This window comes from Ailuropoda melanoleuca, chromosome 4, assembly GCF_002007445.2.
Source record: "Ailuropoda melanoleuca isolate Jingjing chromosome 4, ASM200744v2, whole genome shotgun sequence".
NCBI classification, from domain to species: Eukaryota; Metazoa; Chordata; class Mammalia; order Carnivora; family Ursidae; genus Ailuropoda; species Ailuropoda melanoleuca.
In genome coordinates, this window is record NC_048221.1 from 80,938,465 (window position 1) to 80,962,087 (window position 23,623).

General features: G+C 39.5%; 1 protein-coding gene across 12 annotated transcripts in view; it reads left to right on the plus strand.

The window, feature by feature from the left end:
- CCDC85A (coiled-coil domain containing 85A) overlaps window positions 1-23,623 on the plus strand; it is a 197,353-nt gene that overhangs the window by 162,985 nt on the left and 10,745 nt on the right. For 2 of the 12 annotated variants that reach the window (XM_034659165.1, XM_019792776.2), the window contains exon 4: window positions 22,658-22,792. The exons of 7 other annotated variants lie outside the window; for them this stretch is intronic. In XM_034659165.1, the coding sequence (XP_034515056.1) occupies window positions 22,658-22,792 (135 nt within the window). Of the gene's footprint in view, window positions 1-15,257; window positions 15,344-22,657; window positions 22,793-23,623 lie in introns of those variants that run through there. 3 more of the 12 variants (XR_004624898.1, XR_004624900.1, XM_034659158.1) reach the window with 3 other exon arrangements.

The window sequence follows — 23,623 nt, forward strand, 5'->3', positions numbered from 1 at the left end:
GGATAACACAAAGGTGCATGCAACTTATTCTTGGATGTTATTGGTACTATTACAAATAATTATATGCTTTCCCTGCAGAAACTATTTCTGACTGCATGATGTTAGCTGATTTGCAAGGTCAATTCAATGTGACTAGCTGACATCCCTGCATAAGTTAGTCTCAATATCTGAACACTTGATTTTCCCATTGTAGGAAATTGCTCATTGTGCCTTGATTAAAAGATAGTCTGTTTTACTCTCAAGTTTATAAAAAAAAAAAAAGAGATCCTCTTGACTGGATGAACAGGAAAAAGAATATAGTTGGTAATTGGAATTCCAATTGTATTGGATCTCTTTTATGGCCATGGCCAGGTTCTTTGCTGATAGCTTAGCATTTAGACTAATTATGTAAAGCATTTTTCTGGAGGAAGAAATCTCCTTAATGCTTATTTTTATACTCTATGTAAAATTGTGTATAATGAACTGAGAGTCACAACTTTGCCCCCGCAATACATATTTAAAAGTAAACAAGATGAGTGTAATAAGTGCTTGTGGGTTTCTCTCTGGTTAGATGCAAAGGCTTCAATTTCTTAATTTATAAATGACAAGGTTCCCCCTAGCCTCTTGTAGGCCTAATGATAAATAAAGCTTGGGTTCAGTTTTACATCCGTGCAAAGTTACCAAGTCCCAGAATGAAGGGTTTTTTATTCAAAAACAGAAAAAGGCTGTGAAGATGGAGTCGGTTCTAGCCAGTGGTGAAGAGGAGGCTCCAGGAGGTGTGGTTGGAATATCAGCATGGAGCCCACGTGGGCATGTAGCTCTTTGCTCTGCCACGATGTCTACAAAGCTCACAAGAATCACCGAGCAGTACTTTAAATCCAGTTTGTGAACACAATATTTCAAGAGAATCCTAAAATAATAACAGAAAATACAGTATTATTTGCTATGTTATTACTTGAAAAGAAAATGTCTTTATCCTATATTTGATAGGAAGACAACATGAGATCTACCCTCTTATCAGATTTTCAAGGGCATAACAATTATTATTTATAGGTGTGATGTACATTCAATCTCTAGAACCTAATTCATTTTGCATAGCTGAAATTTTGTACACGGTGATTAGCAAAACCCCATCTCCCCGTCCCCTCAGCCTCGACAACCGCCATTCTAGCCTTTGCTTCTATGAGTTTGAATATTTTAGATACCACATGTGAGCGGAATCATGTGGTATTTGCCTTTTTGTGACTGGCTTATTTCATTTGGCATATTACCAAGTGATCATTACCGTGTGACCCAACAAACCTACTTGTGGATATTTACCCAAAAGAATTGAAATCAGGATCTCAAAGAAATATTAGCAATCCTGTGTTCACTGCAGCACTGTTCACAATAGCCAAGATGTGGCAGCAACTTAAATGTCCATCAAGAGATGAATGGATAGGGGCACCTGGGTGGCTCAGTCATTAAGTGTCTGCCTTCAGTTCAGGGCGTGATCCCGGTGTTGTGGGATCGAGCCCCACATCAGGCCCCTCTGCTATGAACCTGCTTCTTCCTCTCCCACTCCCCCTGCTTGTGTTCCCTCTCTCGCTGGCTGTCTCTATCTCTGTCAAATAAATAAATAAAATCTTAAAAAAAAAAAAAAAGATGAATGGATAAAGGAAATGTGGCATATACCTATAATGGATTATTATTCAGCCTTAAAAAAGAAGGAAATCTTGCAATATGTGACAACATTGGCAAATCTTTAAAATGATTTTTGGAAAGTTGGTACAAATGATCATTAAATTAAGATCACCTGAATTTAGGATATTCTTCCTTGAACCCATAAACTAATGTGGATTTTTTTTTTTTACTGATTACATAAAAAAAAATTTCATGGGATTGCAATGAACCTCTCATAATACACAGAGTGCTAAAACTGCTCAGACTGGCCTGTCTGCTTCCTGTGTACATACTTAATATGATAGGAACCCTAAATGAAGATTGTAGGTGAATTAAATAAATTTAGCTGCTGTGTATGGAGTTTTATTAATTTTTAAATCTAATGAGGCGGAGTCACACACAATGATGTAAATAGGTATTTATAGATAAAAGACCCAATATGGTATAAAGTTGATGCAAGGAATTTTATATCAAATTTAAAAGGAATGTACCTATTTTGAGTATAGACATTTATACATAATCACAAACTTTCTGTGGATAAAGAATCCTAGATTTTCAAAGCTGGATAGAACCTCACATGTCACATTGGACAACGCCATTTTTTAGGTAAAGGCTTACAAGATTCACAGAATGTTAGGAGTATAGTCCTGGTCAGACAGCTAATGAAGGATGGACTCAGGCGAAGATGTGGGCCTATTCAGTGTTCTTCTGGCATATGCATAGCAGCTCCTTTAATCATTTCATACCGTTTATGTAATTCAGTTTAAGCTGCTAAATCTGTTTTTATCTTATTGTCATTCTTTTTTTAAACATTTATTTTAATTAACATTGGGTTTGCTTAGCTCTCTAAGATTTATCAGACATTCTTGTCCTGATTTAAAGTAAATATTCCATTTTTCTTAGAGCCATGGATGGAATCCATCAAAAATGGAAAAAAAAATGCATCTTACAGAGCCTTCTTTTTCTTGACACATTTCCAAAATACCTGAGAATCCTAGTTTTGTACAAACATACACACCCATATTTGCACAAGAGATTCATACTAAACAGAATGAGGTCAGAGAGGGCCTTGCTGTTCAGAGTGAATTTGGAGGTAGGTGGTGGCTAGTGAAAAAAATAGTTATAGTAGTAGTTTTTGAGGTACCCATGAAATTTGTTATTTTAGCCCACATTTTAAAATCTTGCTTGGATATCTCAACTCATCCCATGATCGTTTTCTTGATGGTAAGAAGGATTTTTATATGTTTATATGCTATTTTTANACATTTTAAAATCTTGCTTGGATATCTCAACTCATCCCATGATCGTTTTCTTGATGGTAAGAAGGATTTTTAATCTAGACCTATCTACTATGTTTATATGCTATATTCGCGATGAAGTCTACTCAGCGAGAAATTATCTTAAAGTGGATGATACAGAACACCTAGCTGATGATTTTATTATAAATAATACTGTCTTTTGAAGGAATCAGTCACTCTTCAGACATCACCATGAGGTAAAAGCTATTATTTTTTTAAACTCTTCTCCCCTATTTTGTGTTGAGTTTGGGTTTTACATCAAGAAGAGACCAGAAATAAGCAGTTTGCTCTGATTCCAAAGTCAATTAAGTACATTTATTAAAAGTCCTACTGGGAAATCTGTTCCCTCTCATCAAATGCTTCGGCACGAGCATCTGCCCGGAAAGCACTCTATGTCCTTTGTGCCCCAGAGTTGCTCTCCCAAGCAAACCACCCACTCTTGAGACTAACTTTGTAGAGATTTGTTAGAATCCGTAAAGGTGCCCTGATCTGTCTATTGTCATGTGCCTGCCCATGTGCTGTGGGTTCAGCAAACGTGTTCGAAAGGCATGGCAACTCAGATCGCCACTGCGTGGGCTCCTTTCAGCCAGTGTGTCTATTTCTGTTGGGCTAGCACACACAGGAGTCTAATTTTAGGGATGGAAATGAAAAATCTTCCTCTGGTGTAATGTGGTTACAGTGTGGCCTCACGATGCAGTGCGTTGGGAAGGAGGGAGGGCCTTTTCCAGAGCACTTTCTGAACAAAGGAACCTGTCACCATGGCCAGGAATGCTGAGGAGGGTACACGGGCTCTGAGGAAATTGAGCTTGTCACCTCCATGGCAACACACACCCCAGGTCCAGCACTGCATCTCTGAGAAGCTCCCTCACCCGTGTGCCTGTGCAGATTACCCATATCCCGGACAGAAATGAGAGGGGTCCTTCTGACACCTAGATTTCCCTCATGGGCTTCCCTTTCGTTGCTGTGGAGATGCTTATTTTGTTGCTCTTTCTCTTTTTCATATTTTCTGACTTTGTTTTTCAAGTCATTTTTGTCTTACAGGGCCATAAATATCTGGCTTTTCTCGGGTTTGGAATTGCTCTGAGAAAAGGAAAAGATGAGGGAAAAGGAAAAAATTGCACAAAAACCAGGCACAGAGTAATGCTCTGAAAAAAGGAAAAAATCAGGGAAAAGGAAAAAAAAAAAAAAAGGAAAAAAATTGCACAAAAACCAGGCACAGAGTAATGCTTTGCAGGCTGCTTAAAGCAAGTGGTGCTATCCTTCAATTGTCACTTGCTTGGAAATTGCCATTCTGGCACTCCCGAGGAGTAACTGGTGCAAATTTTTTTTTCCTGGATAGCAACTCTGTGTGGCAAAACTAAAGTAGAATCTGGATGCTACTGATAGAAGAAATGAGTTAAATCCATGAAGGGCTGGCTGCTGCTAGAGTCCTATTTTTTTGGGGGGGGGGAGGACTCCACCAGAGGAATAATGCTTGTGGGTTGCCATTTTCTCCAAATCACTGTGATTTATATAATTAAAAGAAAAGAAGCTTTTATGTATAGTTCAATAGAGTTTTCAGAGGACAGATGGGAGCTGCCCAAGTGGGTGTGGGTGTATTGGAATAAAAGAGACAAATAGATATGGAAAATAAGTTTACGGGGAAAAAGCCATGTTGGAGAACCTGAATAAATGGAGACTGGATTAAGAAAAGAGGTAAAATGTATTAGCAAAAATACCGAGGAGAGTAAAATTCATAGAAAAACATTGAAATCAGCCTGGAGGCTCTCATGGTGAGGAGGTTGACAGCATTCTTCTGTGCCCCCCCCCACCATGCTTGAGGGTTCTTGTTTGAGAATCTCAGATGCAGGATGCAAAGTTTTCATTCTAATGAGAGAACATAGATGAACTAGAAATGCAACAGAAAATACAGCTATGCCACTTACTAAACTTATTAAGAGAATTACTGAATTTAAAAGGGCCTCAATGATTAGGGACTGTGGCATCCATTCTTATTTAACAGGACTGCCTTTTTCTCTGTATACTGGCATGATGATAATTCTACCACGAGGGCATATTTAAAAAAAATTTTTTTTAAAGATTTTATTTATTTGACAGAGAGACAGCCAGGGAGAGAGGGAACACAAGCAGGGGGAGTGGGAGAGGAAGAAGCAGGCTCCCAGCAGAGCAGGGAGCCCGATGCAGGGCTCAATTCCAGGACTCTGGGATCAAGCCCTGAGCCGAAGGCAGACGCTTAACAACTAAGCCACCCAGGCACCCCTAAAATTTTGTTATGTTATTTGGAGTAGCCATAAAAATAGCATTTTGATTACCTGTCCTTGGCAGAATTTGTCACAGAAAAAAATGATAGGACTCGCTCAGCAACAAGTTTTGCTGTGTAGTAATATCAACTAGGATCGTAGATATTTGAATGAGAAACAACATGGAGGACTATTTGGGGGAAAACTTGAGACGGAACTGTAAGAGAAATTAACGTTGTCTTGCAGAAATGGCTTTCTACTCTTCATTTATTTATTTTTTTGTCCAAAGGAAAGTGGGAAATCAAAAAAGATGAAACAGTCTTTCCTTTTGTAATCATGTAAGGAAACAGTCTCATAGAAAGCCATAGAAAAGATTGTATAGTGTTTGACATGGGAATTAAATTAAACGTAAATACTATTCAGATATGGATATATATTTTTTTAAAAAACAATAAACTGTGAAAACTTGGGTCTAATAGAAGCCTGTAAAGATGGGAAGATTCTCATTTGAGCAGCCTCACTTTGCTTTCCATTTCCCACTGGAGGTCACCATCCCTCTGCTATGAAAGAGGCACCCTATCCACCCTGTCCTCCTCTCCAGTTCAGACCTTTCCTACAACGAGGTTCAGGCATTTCTCATTTAAAAGTCTCTACTTCTAGTTGTGTTTTGTTTTGTTTTTGTTGTAGCCTGAGCAAAGTGATCAGTCATGCTTATAACACATTAAAAATTAAAGTTGGTGCCTCTTAATATCTTGTAACCGTAAAGTAGACAGATACAAATGTAATACAAGCAATATCTGTATTGCCTAAATATAATATAGACAATCACTGTAATAGAGACAATAATGGGGTTCTTTGACAGAATAGGACAGTTTAAGTAAATACATTTCTAAGTGATTTGAGATTTTCCTAAATTATATTTAAGCTAGCATTGTGTGAAAAATAAAACATAATGGAGTTAATTTTAGAAAGCTAAGACATAGTCAACAGTGACTTTGGACTCTTAGTTACCAAGTAATTAAAGGAGTCCCTACGAATATGCTAGAACAAACAGAGAATCGGAATTACAAGAGCTAGGACTTAGCCTAATTAGCTGTTGGACCAAGATGATGCATCTTAACCTTTGTGAACTTGATATGCTTTGAGTAACAAGATTGCCATAGGTGATATGGAAAATTCTGCTCAGCTCTGCAAATCCATGACTCTCTATTCAGAGAAAGTTTGTGTATATGTATAATGTATTTACAAAATAGGTGTGTCCTTTCTATTTTGATACTAAATTCCTTAAAACTACAACTTTATACCTTTCCGGGTCTTTTATTTACAGGTGTATATTTATGTCATTGTGGGTTATTCTAACTCATTGGATTCTAAAGTTAATCAAATTTCATCAGATAGCTATTTAAGCAACAGTCAAGGGTATATATCTTTGAGGCTTATGTGACATTAATATGCATATAGAGGGGCTCACATAGCAGTCAGAGTTGTGTTAGTTTATGTGTATTTTGAGAGATAATGTGCATTAATGTCCCTTAATGTTCATTTTTATTCTTTGTATAAGCCCTCCGTAATGAACATAAAGGCCCTTGTTTTCCCTGAGTATACATGTAGAAATAAACAAGATGAGTATGTAAATGCTATTGATTCCTCTCTGGTCAGGGACAAAGGTGTCTCTGTCTTCATTTGGTAAGTGTGGTCCCTTCCAGCCCTGAACATTCTGAGCTCAGGGATTAAAAAAAAAAGAAAACAAGGTTGTGCCCAAGTCCTAGAACGAAGCGGTCTTTGGTCAATCACAGTAAGAGACATGCAGTGGATTCAGTTGGCGCTACCAGTGGTGAGGAGGAGCCTAGAGGAGGTATGGCTGGAACATGAGGCATCACCAGAGAGCACAGCGCTCTTCTTCGGCCGTGCTCCCTGTGGGATCCTGCGTGCATCGTGGAGCTGAACCTTAAATCCCGTGTGTGAGCACAGCGTTTCAAAGAGAGCCCAAAAGTATGGATCTTCTTATTAGATATTATTTACGTATTAGCTGTCATGACTTGAGAAGGAGCTACCTTTTAAAAGGTGACACAAATGATAGTGAAAGATCACCTAAACTTAGGATTTTCTTTCTTAAGCACATAAACTAATATAAACATGTTTTTAAAATCACATTTAAAAATATTTTATAGGATGAATGGAGACCTGACATTTTGGAGAGAATTTTTTTAAATGGTGATGAAAGTGTATACCGATACAGGAAATGTTTAAAATGTAACTTTCATTTACCTGCAACTTATATGGAAACCATCTGTATTCTTTATTGTAAAATATAACATACTTGTCAGGAATCCAATTCTGAGATAAGCCAAAAGAAATTCCTGTGAAAAAGAGATGACAAAGATCTGATATACATTATTTTTTTCCAGTGTGATAGACTGAGGAGAATAACAAGACAGCTTATGAATCAAAGTCAGCTAGACTAGGGATACACAGAAGGAACAATGTCCAGAGGAAAAAAAATTTTTTTTTCTAAGGATAACTGATGTATTGGATTCATTCTGTACACTAAAACATCTGAAGTAATAGCTAGCAATCAGGACCGGACCTTTCTTCCAATTTTCTCGTTGACACAGAGCATGAAAGAGGAATCATTGTGGGTACACTGTGAGACAATGATCCATGTTGCCTTTACAGTTCACATGGAGGTTTTATGGACTATCTTTCAGACTGTGTGCATTGAGCCTGCATAACTGGGTAGCATGTTATCATACGAAGCTGATTAAAGGACGCGTGGAGGAGCAGTATGAAGAGGAAATAAATTACGGGCTTCCCCTCAATTGTTATAAGTCTGAGGGCCTTTGGTGGCTGGGTAAATAAGTCTTAGAAGATGACTTGGGGTTTATTCTAGAAATTCTACAAAGTAGTTTCTACATCAGTAAGCAGTGGAGTTTTGGGGGGAAAAAACCCACCCACATTTGTAGGTGGTGGCATTACTAGAAAGTAATAGAAGTCTGTTTCTTCGGGCCACACCAGCACCGATTAGGGTCAAACAGATGGAATCCCTCTCTCAGCTTACCTTCAAGTGGATGGGTTTTCACCTGTCCTCCTAAGTCTGCTCCTGACTTTGGCTGTTGACTGGCTGCTACAGTGATGTCCTGGCCATTCCCCTGACTCCTATGATCGGGGCTCCCAACATTCTTTGGGCTGAGAAAATCCCCCCACTCTTGTTTGAGTTCTGCCTTGTTCCAGGTCCAAAGCCTATGTGGCGAGTTCTCCTTCCCACAGGTTCTGGTGGTAACCCCAGAAATGGAGGTGGGGAGGAAGAGTTACTCTTAGCAAAGGGTCGATCTATTCAAAAAATGTTCCTCCCTTTTCAAAGTTCTCCGTTCTTCATTCAGGTGTCTCTCTCTGGTCTCATTCTTTCCTTTGGGAGAACTTCTTGTCCTCAAGTTTATCAGTACCTCCCCAGAGTTGACTCAACTGAGATATTTGTGATTTCAGGAGTGGCCTAGTCAGGGCATACAAATAATCAAGCCCTCTTTCAGAATTTTTATCTTCTTTAAGATTTTTCTAACTTTCATAATGTAGGTTAGAGGAGTAGAAGCAGCTTTTGAATTAATACTTTTTTAAAAAGAAAAAAAAATTAAGCACAAAAAGGAGACCGCTGACCACCTTGCTTAAAACCCTTGGACTAATTATTTTGCTAGCTGCTACTCTTAACTGTTTATTAGGAAAAAGATTGCATGTACAAATGTAAGGATCAAAAAGAAATGTAAATCTGACTCAAATGGAGTATAACAAAGAAATTTGGTACTGTCTTTTTTTCTTTCTTTCTTTCTTTCTTTTTTTGACCTGAAATGCCTCTCATTTGCAACAGAACAACATGGGAGGCAGAAGTTCTAATGTTTGACAGATAACAAATAACTAATAAACCCAGGGCCAGATGGGAGCCGTCCTGGACTTACATAAAAGCTGGCTCTAAGAAAGGGAGGCTTTTTAATAGCCAAGATATTTCTGCTGTTTTGACACCCAAGGCTGGTGTATCTTAATGTCAAAAAGGTAATTTCTTAATTGAAACAGTTTCATATGCAAGAAACTGTAATATCTGTAACTACAGAAATCTCATACAAGAAAAACATAAAATACACACTCAGAAATAAATGACAAATCCAGAAAACTTAATCACAAGTGAATTGTGTGGGAATGATAGGTCTTTATCCTTTTGGGTGGCAAGCATGTTTTGAGAGCCAAAAGTTAACAGAAGCTAAGGTTCGAATTTGGCTGACAATGACAAAGGAAGCTTCAGCAACTTTGCATTTTGAAATGTGTTGTTTTGTTTGGAACCAGCCCCATTCACTTTCCATTCCCTGTTTCTATCTCACTCATATTTTAACGCATGAGTCCTTAACCAGCAAAACTCATGCACTTTTGTCAGTAAGTTCTGCCAATGATATGATAGTTGGTGGTGGCAGCTCAGGTTCTTTGCCAGTTGAAGAGGATTTGGAGAGGTCGATTTAAGACCGGACACTCTAACTGCTCACTTGTGAAGAGGGTGGCTCATGTGGCCTCACGGGCATTCATTTAATTGAAGAGGACTCTCTTGGTTAGGGAAACCAGTTTCGCTAGCCTTTGACATTGGAGAACGAGATTAAGATGGACATGAGGGCAGGTAAGGGCAGTTGCCTCTCCAATGTTTTTCACTTAAAACAAGTGCCCTGCTCATGATCTTGGTATTGACAAGAGTTCTTCAGAATCAGTCATGAGAGTGTCATAAGACAGCTCTCAATTCTGGGTGGTTTCTCAGGCCTGGAAATGATGCTATAGTAACTTACAAATCAATAGGACTTTGGTCTTTAAGCCTGGAAAATGTCCAATGTCGCTATCATGTTGATTTTTAATACTTTATCGCCTTATTAAGTTATTTTATTTTAGGTGTATCTTTTATGTTCATTCTGTTTAAAGGCATCAATCCTGTTTGTCTTCAGTATTCAGAATCTTAAGTCTTTAAGGCCCAAGGAGAGACACCGTAGGTCACGAAGGGGTAGTGCCTGATTCTTTTATTTTTACAAGCTCTTAAATGATGGGGCTGCAGCCTGAAATGGACCTTTCTCCCTGTGAGAAACACAGCTTGGGCCACAGCAAAATGGCTGATTTACAAGAATCTATAACCCTTGCAGTTGAGTCAGCCTCAGGGTGCAGACAGCACACAGGATGGGGCTGGTTGAGTCGCGCGTTTTCCCTTAGAGTTCTGTTGCTGTCACTAGCCCTAGAACCACATCCTGAGTATCAGCTGAGGTCCTGCATATTGGAGCAACACTGAGGCCATCTTGATGCTGATGACCCATCCTGACCCTGGCCCCTATGATGATCTCTGTTTTGTAGGTGAGAGAATGTACACTCATGGACAGAGGCAAGGTTTGTGCCCAGGTTTTCTGTTACCACTAGTCTAGCATTCTTCTCATGTTGCTGAAACCTGTTGCACAGCAAGTGTATTTCTTTTGAAGCAAGATAGTGGTGAAAACACCACCAACCACCACCACGATCTCCACATCACCATCCAGAGCAAAGCTCTGGTGTAGTATCCTTGGGGTCTGAATTGGGAATTAACCAAGAAACCCAGTTGGGTTGTTAGTCCATCTGTTTTCTAGTCACTGAAAGATTTCATTGTTCTGATAATGATTTTCTCAGCATGGGAAGATCTCATTCTTTTATTAATCTTAAGGACATTTCTAGCCCCTAGATAACTGATTAGTCAGGAAAGAATATTTGTCTGCTTAATGCTTATCACTTCTGGTTCAATTATAGTTTCTTTGTAAGCCACTTGCCTCCTTCTCCAAAAAATTCCAGTCTGTCATGATTTTCTTATCCTCTCAACCAGGGCTTGGCACGTTTTAAAATGGCCAGATAGTAAATATTTTCAGAATTGTGAGCCATATGGTGTTTTTCAACTACTCCTGTCTGCCATTGTGGCACCAGAACAGCCAAAAACAGACTATCTAAATGAACAGGTGTGGCTGTGTTCTAATAAAACTACCTATGAAAGAGGTGAAAGGGTCTGGATTTAACTCCAGTAGTAGTTTGCTGACCCCCTACTCCACATTGAAATCATTTGTCAATTACTTGGGTTATCTCTTAATATCATTTTTAAATTGGTCTCTCATATTATGTAAATTTTCATTTGTGTATAATTTATTATATGATGGCATCTTTATATTTTCATTGGCTTAAGTTCCTTTGTCCTGTCATCCCCCAACCTGCCCTAAGTTATCAATATGTGGGATTGAAAAGTGCTGTGAATGAGCCAGAGGAGTAGTTGGGAAGAGGTAAAGCTATTCTTTCCAACAAACCACTTAGCTTTGGGAGGAAAATTTGTTGGAGATCAAGATGCTTGCATTTGACCTGATAAGGCAAGTCCTCCCCTACAGGACTGACAGTTGTTGTGGTACTAATGGATAGGAAGTTTGTAGGTTTCTAAAACATATGTCTGGTGATTGAAGGTGTACTTTAGTGAGTGATTGATTATATTGCTTTTGTGTCCTTCCACGTCTTAGATTGCTGGAAAGATAACATGGGGCAGGCTTGTCTTTAAAATAGATACCATGTGTGGCTGGTAGCTTGGAAAGAGCATGAAACGCTATCTAGTCCTTCACAGACAAGTGAAATCCTAAATCCATGTCTGTCAGTGAATGAGGAAAACCATTTCTGGCTTGGAGGGAGGTCAGAAACCAATTAATCTCCCTTTTTCTGTAAGTGAGGACATCACATGATAGGACGAGAAATCGGGAGATCACTAGTAAGAATAGAGTAAATTCTGTATGTTTCAGGTCGTTCATATTCTCTTCTCCCATGATCTTTGTCAAATCTGTGGTGTTTAATGATGATCTGTGTTATGCTTGAAAAGGACAGAAAGGAAAGGCCTTCAGCTGGCCATTCATGCAGTCTCTCTTCATGGGAATCTGCAAGGTACTTTGGAAGGAACAAAGGAGTGCAAAGGCTAGTTTGCATCTCCGTCATGTGTCCTGTGGATCAGGAGGAGACCTATAGGAGGGGTGAGGAGAATCCTCCCTCATCTTTTTGTCTTTGTCAGTAGGACTGATTGACATCAGAAGAGCCAAGGGGTGGAAAAGAGCTTAAAAAGAGCCAGATGTATTCGCAATGCTTTCATGGCAACTGATGGCGATCTGGCAATTATGAAGCTTCTCTGTAGCACTTAATGTCTTCAGAGTGCCTTGCAATCAGGTTTATTAGTCACCCTTCACAGCCGCCACGTGAAGCTAATTGGTAGGGCTCTCCATGTTCGCCTCTCCATTGAGGACAAGTGACTGGCTGAGGGTCAGGCAGCGACTAGCTTATGGAGCTCATTAGTCTCTGGGTCATTTCTCTCTGGAGNATTTTTTTTTTTTTTTTTTTTTTTTTTTTTTTTTTTTTTTAAAGACCACTCTGGCTAGCTTAGGGAAACTTATTATCACTGGTTAACCTGTTTTCCAGGATGATACTACTGTAAAAATTCTTTTAAAAATTCCTTTTTAAAATTTGCCTTTTCTCAAGCTTTATGATGTTGCTTTTCAGAACTCTCCAGGAAATTTTAGCCATGCATTTTAAGGTTCAGCCAGGTTGTTTACTTGGGGAATGGTCTCAGAATTTTGGCCCTAGAGACTTGAAGAGAAACAAAAATTTTTAACCAGGCAGCCTTGGTTTGTGGCATTAGGTATGGTCAGAGTTTGTGTGGAGGGATGAGGGGAAACTTCTTTCTATATCAGCTTTTTATGCTATCTTTTACCCCCAGAACCTCAGAGAGACTAGACAAAAGCAGTGACCTGCTATTTGGAATGAGAAATGTTGATATTTATTGTTAGATTGACGCAGGGATAGGCATTCAAAGATAGGTGATTAGTGGGCTTCCCCTGCTTTTCTTAGTATAAACAAAATAACCCCTAACAAATATGGAATGGGATTTCTGTAGATCATGGAAAGCTGATTGCCTATATTGGCCATTCTTTCAATAGTTTACCTCTCAAATATTTTTTGAGCACCTACTGCATACAGATACGGCTTTAGACAATGGGGATACAGTCCTGAATTCATGCAGCTTACATTTTAGTGGACTATTATTTTTAAAAACGTTAAATATGTAATACTGTGGAAGTAATAATCATTTTGAAGGAAACAAAAGCAGGGTACAGAACTGGTAAGTGACTGGAGAGGGTGTTTTGCATGGACTTAGAAGAAGCCTCTCTGAGGAAGTGACATCTGGAGGGACCGAAAAGAGTATGGGAAAGCATCGCAGGAATTGGGAACAGCAAGGGCAAAGGCTTTCAGTGGGAGTGAGCTAGGCGTGTGTGAGGAAACAGGCTGCAAGAAAGCTAGTGTGGCTGGAATAGAGTCTGTGAGACAGAGAATAACAGGCCTTGAGGTCAGAGACCGGCAGGTAACAGACATTTGGGTTTTGTTGACCAAAGTCAAGTGTTTGGGTTTGGGTCTGAGTTCGTAGAGAGCCACTGGAGGAACTGAGCAAGGGTGTGATACATCTAATTACGTTATCAGAAGGTCACTGGGAATGCTGAGTAAAGACCTGACTGAAGAAGTTAGAGGCAGGTTGGGGAGGACATAGGGACATTCATTAGGGAACTAGATTGGTAGCCTAAGGGTAGTGGTAGGTTGTATTAAGTGGAGGACGGAGAGGGTGAGAAAGTGTTGGAGTCACAGTATGTTTTGAGGTAGAGTTGAGAGTGCTCCATGATTGACTGCATCTGGAATATAAGGGACAGAGGCTACATGTGGCTTCACAGTTTGAGTACTGACAACCCCAGGAGGGACTATTACAGTGAGTGACAGCCCAGGGTGGTCCAGTGTGGTGGCCCTGGGAAGAATCCAGGATGACTCCTTGGATTTTGATTGAAATAATTTTGTATGGTGGGTGGCGCTGTTTAAGGAGATGGGGAAACCTGGGGGGAACAGGTCAGGAGGTGCAGGGGAGTCGAGTTCTGTGTTGGACATGGTACATTCGAGGTGGGCGTCTGTGAGATGTCACCTGCAAGGTTAGATGCATACATCTGGAAGTCCGGGGAGAGGTCAGGGCCAGAGGTACAACCTTGCAAGCATACGTGGCTGTGGGACCAACTTAGAACTTCTTGTTGAATGAATGTTCAGGGAAAAAGAGGTTTGTGGGCTGTGCCCCAGGACACTCTAAAATTTAAAGATAGGGAAGGAGAAAGTGCAGTCCAGACTGGAAGGAGAGGCTCACTCAACTTCTTTAATCTCCCAGAATTACAGATGACTTGTGTACTAATTCTGCACAGTGGTTTTATCCTTTATTTTTAACTCTCTAACAGGTCCTCTAGCTCCTTTCTGAATGTTATTGACTTAAATGAGCATTTATAGTTTGCATCCAAAACTCTTGCTTTTCATCATGTTATTTATGTTATGAGGTAGGGCACACACAAACCTATTTGTAAGTCTCTTTCTTTCTTCCTAGTAAGAGCTATTCGTGAAAAGAGAGCTCACGGTTTTCGAGATGCTTCCTTTTGTGCCCTGATGGTGTTCTCACTGATGCAGGGATTTCAATGCTCCTAGCTAGGGTAGCCCCCCTGGGATGAAGCTGACTCTAGCTCTCTAATTCTCTCTTAGCTTGACCTTCCCATTCTATGCGGGAGTCTTGTGGACTGGAAGGGAAGGAAGATTCTTCCTGTTGCCAAAGCCAGGGCAGCCAGCGCCACCTCACAGAGTAATGTTTCTTAGACAACTTAAAACGGATCTGTCTTAAATAGTTGTTTGGTCCCCGGGGCTTGAGCTCTGGGGCATGTCTACCACCGGCTCCCGGAAGTGCTGAGGGATTCAACACCAGCAGCGGCTGGCTCTGTTCAGCAGCCAAATGCAGGGTTAACAAGTGCTCCTTTTTGGCTTTGGAGTCTGCCCTGGCAATTCAGCCGCAGGCCCTGACTCTGGGTCCTACTCCAGCCTCCTTGACCCCCATGCTTATACGCATACAAGTATTCATCTGTTTTTCTCAACAAAAATGCCATCAATTTTCACTATTTAATTGATGTCAACTTGATTGGAAAACCATTTAGAAGTGTTGTTTTTTTTTTTTTCCTAGAAATTTCCGTGTTTCTCACTGGGGATTGTATGGATAACAAAAGACAAGAATTAAGCACATAAACTCATTACCTAGAAGCAGAATGTACGTAAATGTAATTGTTCACATTTCCTACCTATTGTTTTACAGCTTTTTTTTTTTTTTTTTTTTTTTAACTGGGCCTTCATTATTATTCTCTGTCTGCTGTCACTCTGGCTACAGAGATACAGGGTGTTTGCCCTCTCAGCCCTTTCATGATATGGATTCTTTTCTTCTGGGGCTTGCCCTCTCTAATTCTTGTAAAAAGGCATCCTGTTAACCTCTGTAATTACTTTCATTTATTTTTAAATCTGTGTTTATATATCTGCAAGTTTCACCTGGAGTCACAGATATTTCAAAGTTACTTTGTTGTTCTCCCAAGAACTCTGTATTATTTGAGGGGAAATTTTCATCATGGCATGAAATCACAAGCAGTTTTAATTTAAAGATTTTGCGAACTCTTACGTGTCAGAAGAAAACCATTGTGGGGGTATCTGTGAAAGAGATGTTTTGGGGCTTTATATTGTTAATTCCCTCTTCCATTAGATACATGACTTGCACTGGCATTTTCTGGCCTGGCTAACGGCATGACCATGTAGCCAGTGCCCAGCCAGAAAGCTGGGAGCCACCCTGGGTTCAGGTTACCACGAAGGCTCACAGGGTCCTGCCCTGTAGTCCATCCATATTATCCTTTTCATTCCTTCTGCTGTTATCTGGTGAGCAGGTGATCATTTTTCATTTGGACTTCTCTCTCCATCTCCTGATTGGACTTCATCCCAGCTAGTCTTGTCCCACCTAGATCATTCTCCACATTATTACTAGAAGGGTTCTCTAAAACACAAATTGGGTCTTGTCACCGCTCATGCCTTAGCACAGGGTATATTTTAAATCCTTCACATGGTGTAGAAGGTTCTCCACGATCTGACTCCTTTCATGTCATCCTCATTCTTGCTACTCTGCCCTCCACATCTTTCTGAACCACTTCTGTTTCCCTGAAAGTGACAAATGTCTAAAATTTTAGAGGTTTTTTTGAATTAAAGCTCCTTGCCATCTCTTCTATGACTCTACAGATCTCAATCTGAGCCATTATTTGGCACAAGAAATGAAGAATGAGTGAATAAATATTACCTTCTGGTTTCCCTGGCTGGGAACACCGGGACACTTACAGATTGGCCTACACTTAATGGAGTTGAGAATAGTATCTCTTTTGATGATATTTTATTTTCACCACTTGATGTTTGGCCTTATGTAATGATTTTAATGAGAACCAGCATATACTTTTGGTCATATGTCTCTTTCTACTTTTGGCCTACTTACCATCCCCAGTGATCTTTTCAGTTGCTATTTTAACATATTTGAGCTTTACTGTAGCTTTAGAAATAAAAGTGATTCAGGATTTTCAGAATGAATTTATTTTGCTCAAATATGAGTAATTGGGTAATGAGAATAAAAGAAAAATAATGAGAATTATTTGGAGTTTAACTTGCCAATATATGGACCGTCACAGAAATGGAGTTTCACTTCTTGACTCGGGCCATGCTAGCACTCTAGAGGTGTGCGTTAGTTACTTGACAAGTAGTTGAGTGGCTTCTAATTACCCAATGTATAGACACATAAGCAGAGCACTGACACAATGATTCTTGAGATGATAAAGGAAAAGCCACAGTCTCACACCTAGGTTTTGACCATCCAATAATATACTAAGTTTATTGAGCAACTACTATGTGCAGATAGGGTACTAGTCGTCACAATTACAAAGCTAATAAAGGTCACGTACAGTGACCCCAAGGAGCTCAAAGATACATGAACTCTTACTGTAAAACGTGATAGGGCTTAAAATTGAGCTATGAACCAGATTCTTATCAGTTCACCTTAAGGTGAGTGATCAGACTAATTATACTCATCTGTTAAACAATGAAAGTAAAGTTCACATGATCATTACTTATGCATCAGCAAAGCCAGGATTGAAGCAAGTTTTTAAGATACCTATTCTGGGATCAGAGAGGGAGAGAGAATATGAATATGAATGAACAGGAACCAGAATCAAGAGCGTGACATCCTGGATCACACTGGTACGGTATCAAGAAAAGCATGAGATCCAGAAAAGTATCACTGAACCCAATCTCAAACGGAAGAAAGTTAGAACAGGAAATAGACTGTTCTCTTGACAACTGTATTTATCTGGAGCCCTAGCGTATTTCATTTATAGCATGACTCATATAATATTCCAAAGTGAATTGTCAGTAATTCTCAACAAATTCTTTAGGAGACTTTGTAAAATTCCAAGTTTCAAAATCCTTGGGTTAGGATTCTAGATGCAGAATTGAACTAACTGTTATGTTGCAGCCAGTTATGTGCCTTGAGTGGGGAAAGTCCGATGAGCACAGAGCTGATGTTCAGCTGTAGACCCTGGTTCATCTGTATCAGTTATTAACATTAAAACACTTTCATTCCGATTGCCCCCAGACTCTGGGCCGTTCCAGACAACTGGATCCTGCCCAGGATCTCTTTGCAGCCCGGGAACTAAGCAGTGGGTACAGAGAACAGAAGGAGATCTCTAGGACCCCAACACAAAAATTATGGAGCATAAATTATTATTGAGACTATCACCAGTTAGTGTCTTAACAGGTATTCACATGTAGTAGGAGCTCATAGTAGAGAGTGTGAATAATCTCTTAAATGACAGCATTTAGTAGAGTCCGAACAGGTAGCTGGAGCTCAGTGGCCAAGAACACTGAGGACTCAGACACGCCCTCAGGAAGTCTGCCACCTGTGGAGGAGGCAAAGCTGTAAACAGAGTACAGCCCTTAGCCACCTGTGAAGGAGACAGCAGTCGCCGGTCAGGTCAGGTAGGGATCTCTCTGATTAACCTCTGCACGTCACACGACGCACTCATCTGCCCCGGGATGTTGTTTCCCGGGTCGGGGCCCTCATTTCCAGTTGCTGGCAATTGTATTCTTTCCTAATGTGACTGCTTAAAATTGAGTGCAGAATCTCTACCTGCCATATTGCTAAGGCAGCTTTACTTCCTTTCATCATTTCCACAAAGCACCTTCTGCCAGTTTTACTCTCTGTGGGATTGGTGTCTTGATTTGTAAGGTGCTTGCAGCATGCTCTCTCCTCTCCGAGAGCTCTTTGTTCTTTGGGCCACTGCCCTGTGCTGCCCGCTTGTATTCTGTTTTTGCTAGCGTTGTTAACAAGATGTTGTTTGGGGTATTTTTAATTCTTTCCCTTCTGTTAGAAAGAGTAATTTCCTATTTGGGGTAGGAAGATAGATGTCTTTATACTTAGACCACTTGAGGGTAGAAGCCCAGAGAGTTTCCTTTAAAATCCTCACAAGCTCCAAATCATGGGGGCGACTTGGCCTCATCTGCAAAATCTACGAAGCAGTCAGCAGAAATCTGGCTTTGCCGTTTTCCAATATGGTTCTCCTTCTCTAGATCGGAGTTTCTCGGCTTGAGCACTGTTGACCTTCGGGGCTGGATAATTCTTTGTTGTGGGGCTGTCCTGCGCACGGTCAGGCCTTCAGCGGCACACTTGGCTTCAACCCATAAATGCCCATAGAAATTGCCCAATTTTAGCAACCAAAAAAATGTATGCATTTTTGCCAGATGTCCCCATTGGAGGGCCAGCTCACCCCAGGTTGAGAACTACTGTCAATAACAAACATGTGAAAGTAGGTTGACAAATTATAAAATGTGTTGATAAGCAAAGCAAACAAGGACAAGGACAACAAAGAGCTGCAGGGCTCTGAACGTGGGCTGGCCGCTGGGTGAAGAGCTCTTCTCATCAAGGGAGGTACCATTGTACCAGAATTACCCACACTTTATAGATGGGGCAGCTGAGGCTCAGCGAGGTCACGCACCTGCTAGCTGTCGGATCAAGAATCTGAGCCCAGGCAGTGTGAGCCCTAGAGTCAATGACTTGAACTTACTGTGCTGCTCTTTACACAAAAAGTTATGAGATTGGATATCTCCCTCGCGTAGCATGGAAAATTACTTAATATTTTAAATCAGTATTGAATAGATTCCTTACTTTAGTTCAATTAAATTTTAAAAATGCACTTTTCTTCGAATATACTCAACTAAATATCATGTATTAGAGCAAAACAGGGGGTCTCTTAGCATTTCTAAGCTCATTCACAGGAATCTTTTGGAAAAGATTTGTCAGGGTGACCTCTAAAGCTTCTGTTTGTGTGCTAGTGCAACTTTATAGTTTGTCAGAATGAAGACTGGTCAAACTGAACAAAATGTTATTTTCCTGATGAAATTAAGCAAAGCATCTGCCTTTGACCCATAGTAAGGAAAGAAAATTCATCCTCCTTCCTAAACTAGGTATGCAGTCTGATGCACTGTATGATAGTTTGACCTGGCTTCAGATCTTATTAAAAATTGAACATCTTTAACTAACAGGAAACCACTTTAGCCGATCAATCTTTAGCTTTCCGTAGTTGGCTTCCTATAATAGATAAGAGGGCTGGGCTCCAAAGTTTGTTACAAATGCATTACATCTGATTTATATCTAAGTGGGAAGCCTGCATTTTATATGATAAAATATAAAAACATTTTTGTGTTAAAGACTTTTTTAATATGTACTTCTGTAAGGTCAAAGAATGGAAACTCCTAGAATGTTAATTAAAATTATAATAAATAAAATCATAAATAGCAAGAAGACAACTTAATTACAATAGCTTCATCTTGTTGGTTCTCTTAGAACTCCTATTATGAATTATAATTTTATTCAACGAGACCATAAGTAATATATTTTATCGTTCAGATGATCTTTTAAGCGGAGCCATTTGAGTGGCTCCTTTTGTTCCCTTAATTCTGAGGAGAAGTCTGTTATTGTAAGGACAATACTAGCAAATATCTCAAGTCTCAATTTTCTTGGCTAAACATCTTCCAGATATCACATAATAAAAGGCACAATAGTACCAATACATTTTCTCTTCAGTGATAGTAAGGGATATTTTTGTCTTGATCTAGGGTGTTTGCTTACAGCATTAGATTTCATGATCTCTATAATGAGTACTTACCACATAGGAAGTAAACTGTAATTTACCTCCCACACGGTCTTGACGTAGAGCATTACTTAGCTATTAGCGTTTAGAGTGGGTCCTCCTGATATATAAATTAATTTATGGTTTACTCTACGTACCTGAATATAAAGTGGCTGATGAGTACACAGATTTCTAGGGGAATAGTAGGGTCATTCAGGCATTCTTTATAAATTTGGTACTTTGGGAAACTACAGAAAATAAAACTAAGCAAAATAGAACTCCTCAGAAAATAGAAAGTGACTTTTTTAAGGTTTGTTCTCCCAGTTGGCCAGAATCTGGGTTCCCCCACTTCAAGCTCTGAAGTTGCCAGAAACAATTCCACCTACAGAGTGAGTGAGGCTTATTATGTTTTATGAAGTAGCTTTCAGAAAATAGCACGATTGACAATTGTAGAGCTAGCAGAGAGCTAAGCTGACATTAGTACATAAATACCATTCAGTTTACTCGGTCAAAATGATGACCAGTCCAGAATACATTTTTCCATGACCTGGAGTGTTTTATAAAGTTGCCAACATGAGTACAAAGTCAATCATCCTGATTCTAAGAGTATCTTTCCCTTTAAAAATGGTTATATCATCAAGTAGTTTATTCTTCCATAAAAATCTGACCCACGTATATTGCCCCCTCTTATGAGATTAATAATACTATGCAATCTATATTTAATGTTTTAAAAGAACCCTTTACAAGATGCTGAAAGGCACAACTATTATTTCATGTTGTATCTACTTGACAAAAGTGGGGAAATATTGTAGCTAAAAGGCTGCTCCTTCCAGCAGGCTTCTAAATGGTTATAGATGTTACCTTAGATTTCATGGTTATGATGATGAGCTTGTTGCAATGGAGCGGCATTGAGATTCAATCTCACTACACATTAAGGAAGAATGAAAGTAGGAATCCCTATATGTCTTACTCAGTCATTGAATCTGAAAATGTAGGATCTGAGAGATGTGTTAAGTCATGAAGGGAACCAAATCTGGAAGATAGGACTCATTTGTTTAAAAAAAAAAAAATCTGTGGTGCTTTCTAATGATCATCTCAGAAATAGAACTACGCAAATTGGGGTGAGAGGTGGATTTTAAGCCATAAACCATATTATAAATTATTGGATGGAATTCTTTTAATGGGAAGAAATTAAACAGCAACGCTTGAGATGATCACTGAAAGAGCCATGTTCAAATCCATGTTGCTAACAATGGAAAAAATCAAAATAGTTCAAATACATTATTTTTTCTGTTCTTTATGAGGAATACGTGTGGCTGACTTACTTAATAGGTAACTGGTTCTACTGATTCCATAGATTCAGAAGAAAGATTTGCGAGTACCAACTGCTGGTCATCATTACCATTACTTTTTTTCATTGTTCAGCCTCTAAACGTTGCGGAAAAGTGAAAATTAGACCAGTGCTATTCACAACACAGCACACACTTCTAGGAAAAGAGATCAGTGGGAACTGAAAAATTATGTTGTCATTTTTCAGCCTCCTAAAATTAAATATTCAGACACTGGAATTTGGGGACTATTTGGTGAATTTTCAATATTTTAAAAAAGATCTTAATCCTTAAGACTTAGCAGTCTTAGATAAGGGTGTTAGTGGAAGTTGTCAGGAAGAGGAAATTATGTTCAAGTGAATTCATTTTGCATCTGATAATTTTAATAGAAGTATGCTGGTTAGTCATAGAAAAAAATGAAAATTAGGGGAAATTTTTTATTTATCTGCTATCTCTAGTTCTAACCAGTGTAGAAATTTGGAGATTAACTGATTAATAGAAATTTTACTAATGATGTAATAATTATTTTAATGCAGTGATGACTTCTTAGCTCATTACACACTCTTCGGTGTGCACAAATGTTGCTGAGAATTTGATACAGTTTTTTTTTAAGTATTCCTGAATAGATCTGCCCACCTTGTGTTTAACAAAAGAACATAGTACTCCCAATTGCATTTTGAATAATTTCTGTTAAGTTCTGAAGTTACACAGTTTTAAACACTAAGAAGACTTAACGGTTAATTCTCTGTTTCTCGCAAATAACACCAACAAAACAAAGTTGTTTAAGTAGCTTCAGTTTTTTGCTGAAATTTTGGCATTATCATCTACCTCTTTTTGATAGCTTAAAAATTAGTCAAAAGCTTTTTTTTTTTAAATCAGTAGTAGCTCTAATAGGACTTTGTTTTTAATTTTTTCCCTAATTCGAGGTGCATGTTATAGCTTGCCATTGTGGTCATTGTGGTTCATTTCATTAAGCTTCTTGTTCTATCTGCTTTCTTGAGACTTGGGAAAGAGTATTTTTCTGAGTGATTGTACTATATTGTTCCAAATATAAGGCCACCCAGAATAGAAGGCAACCTCCAACTAGAAACAGCTCAAATATGGAGAAAGGCTGGGGGCCCAGAGCCCGGCGGGTCTTGCAGTGGTGGCAAGGGTGCCGAGGAATAGGACGATGCCTGCCCACTCTCCCGGTGAGTGAAGACCAGTCAGCTGCTGCATTTGCTTGTGCATACAGATGGCTTCTGTTGCTGGAGGAAAAGTTACAGTGGGGGGAGAGAGCAAATCTGTACACATGAAAGAAAGTTGCTGTGTGTGTCTGAATCTGGGGAGGGAAGCTGGGAGTAGTCTTTGATCTCCTAAAAGGTCAGCATCAGTGTTTTGTTTTGTTTTCCTGAACTTGGGGATGAAAGTCGAGTAACCCTAAGCACTGGAGAAAAGCAAAGGTACCCTGCACCTTTCATGAAAAGTTTAAAAGATCTTTGGCCATGAAAATGAATTGTCTGTCGACCAGCCTAGAAAGTTTTTCCTGCCCTTTAATAGGAATCGCTGACCCAAGACGTGGTGCGTACACTATGCGATCATGTGATGTTTGAAAACAAGCAACCCCCAGGCTGGGAGTCCTATTTCCAGTTTTATTAAGATTTTCTTCTTTTTAAATTCCCTGTCTCCGGAGCCAGCCAAGTTACAATTTTAAACAACCAGGCTTACAGTGAGATTACCAGTCAGAGGGCAAACTGCTCTACATTGGTCCTAAATAAGAAGTTTGAAGTGAACTCTGCATCACCTCAGAGGCCTTTTCAAAACCATTCATCAGGGTGGTAACAGTAGGGAAAGAGAATAGAAGGGGACCAGAGCTATTCAGAGAAGAGCTTCCTTTAGAACTCCTTCATTTTGGAAACGTTTCATCGTTACAGAGGAAGAGGATGTCCAAAATTTGGTGTTGACGTTGGGGGCAATGGTAGGCCCTTTCACCACCTTTAAACTTACTAATAAGTTCCCTTCTATTATTTGTTTGGGCACTA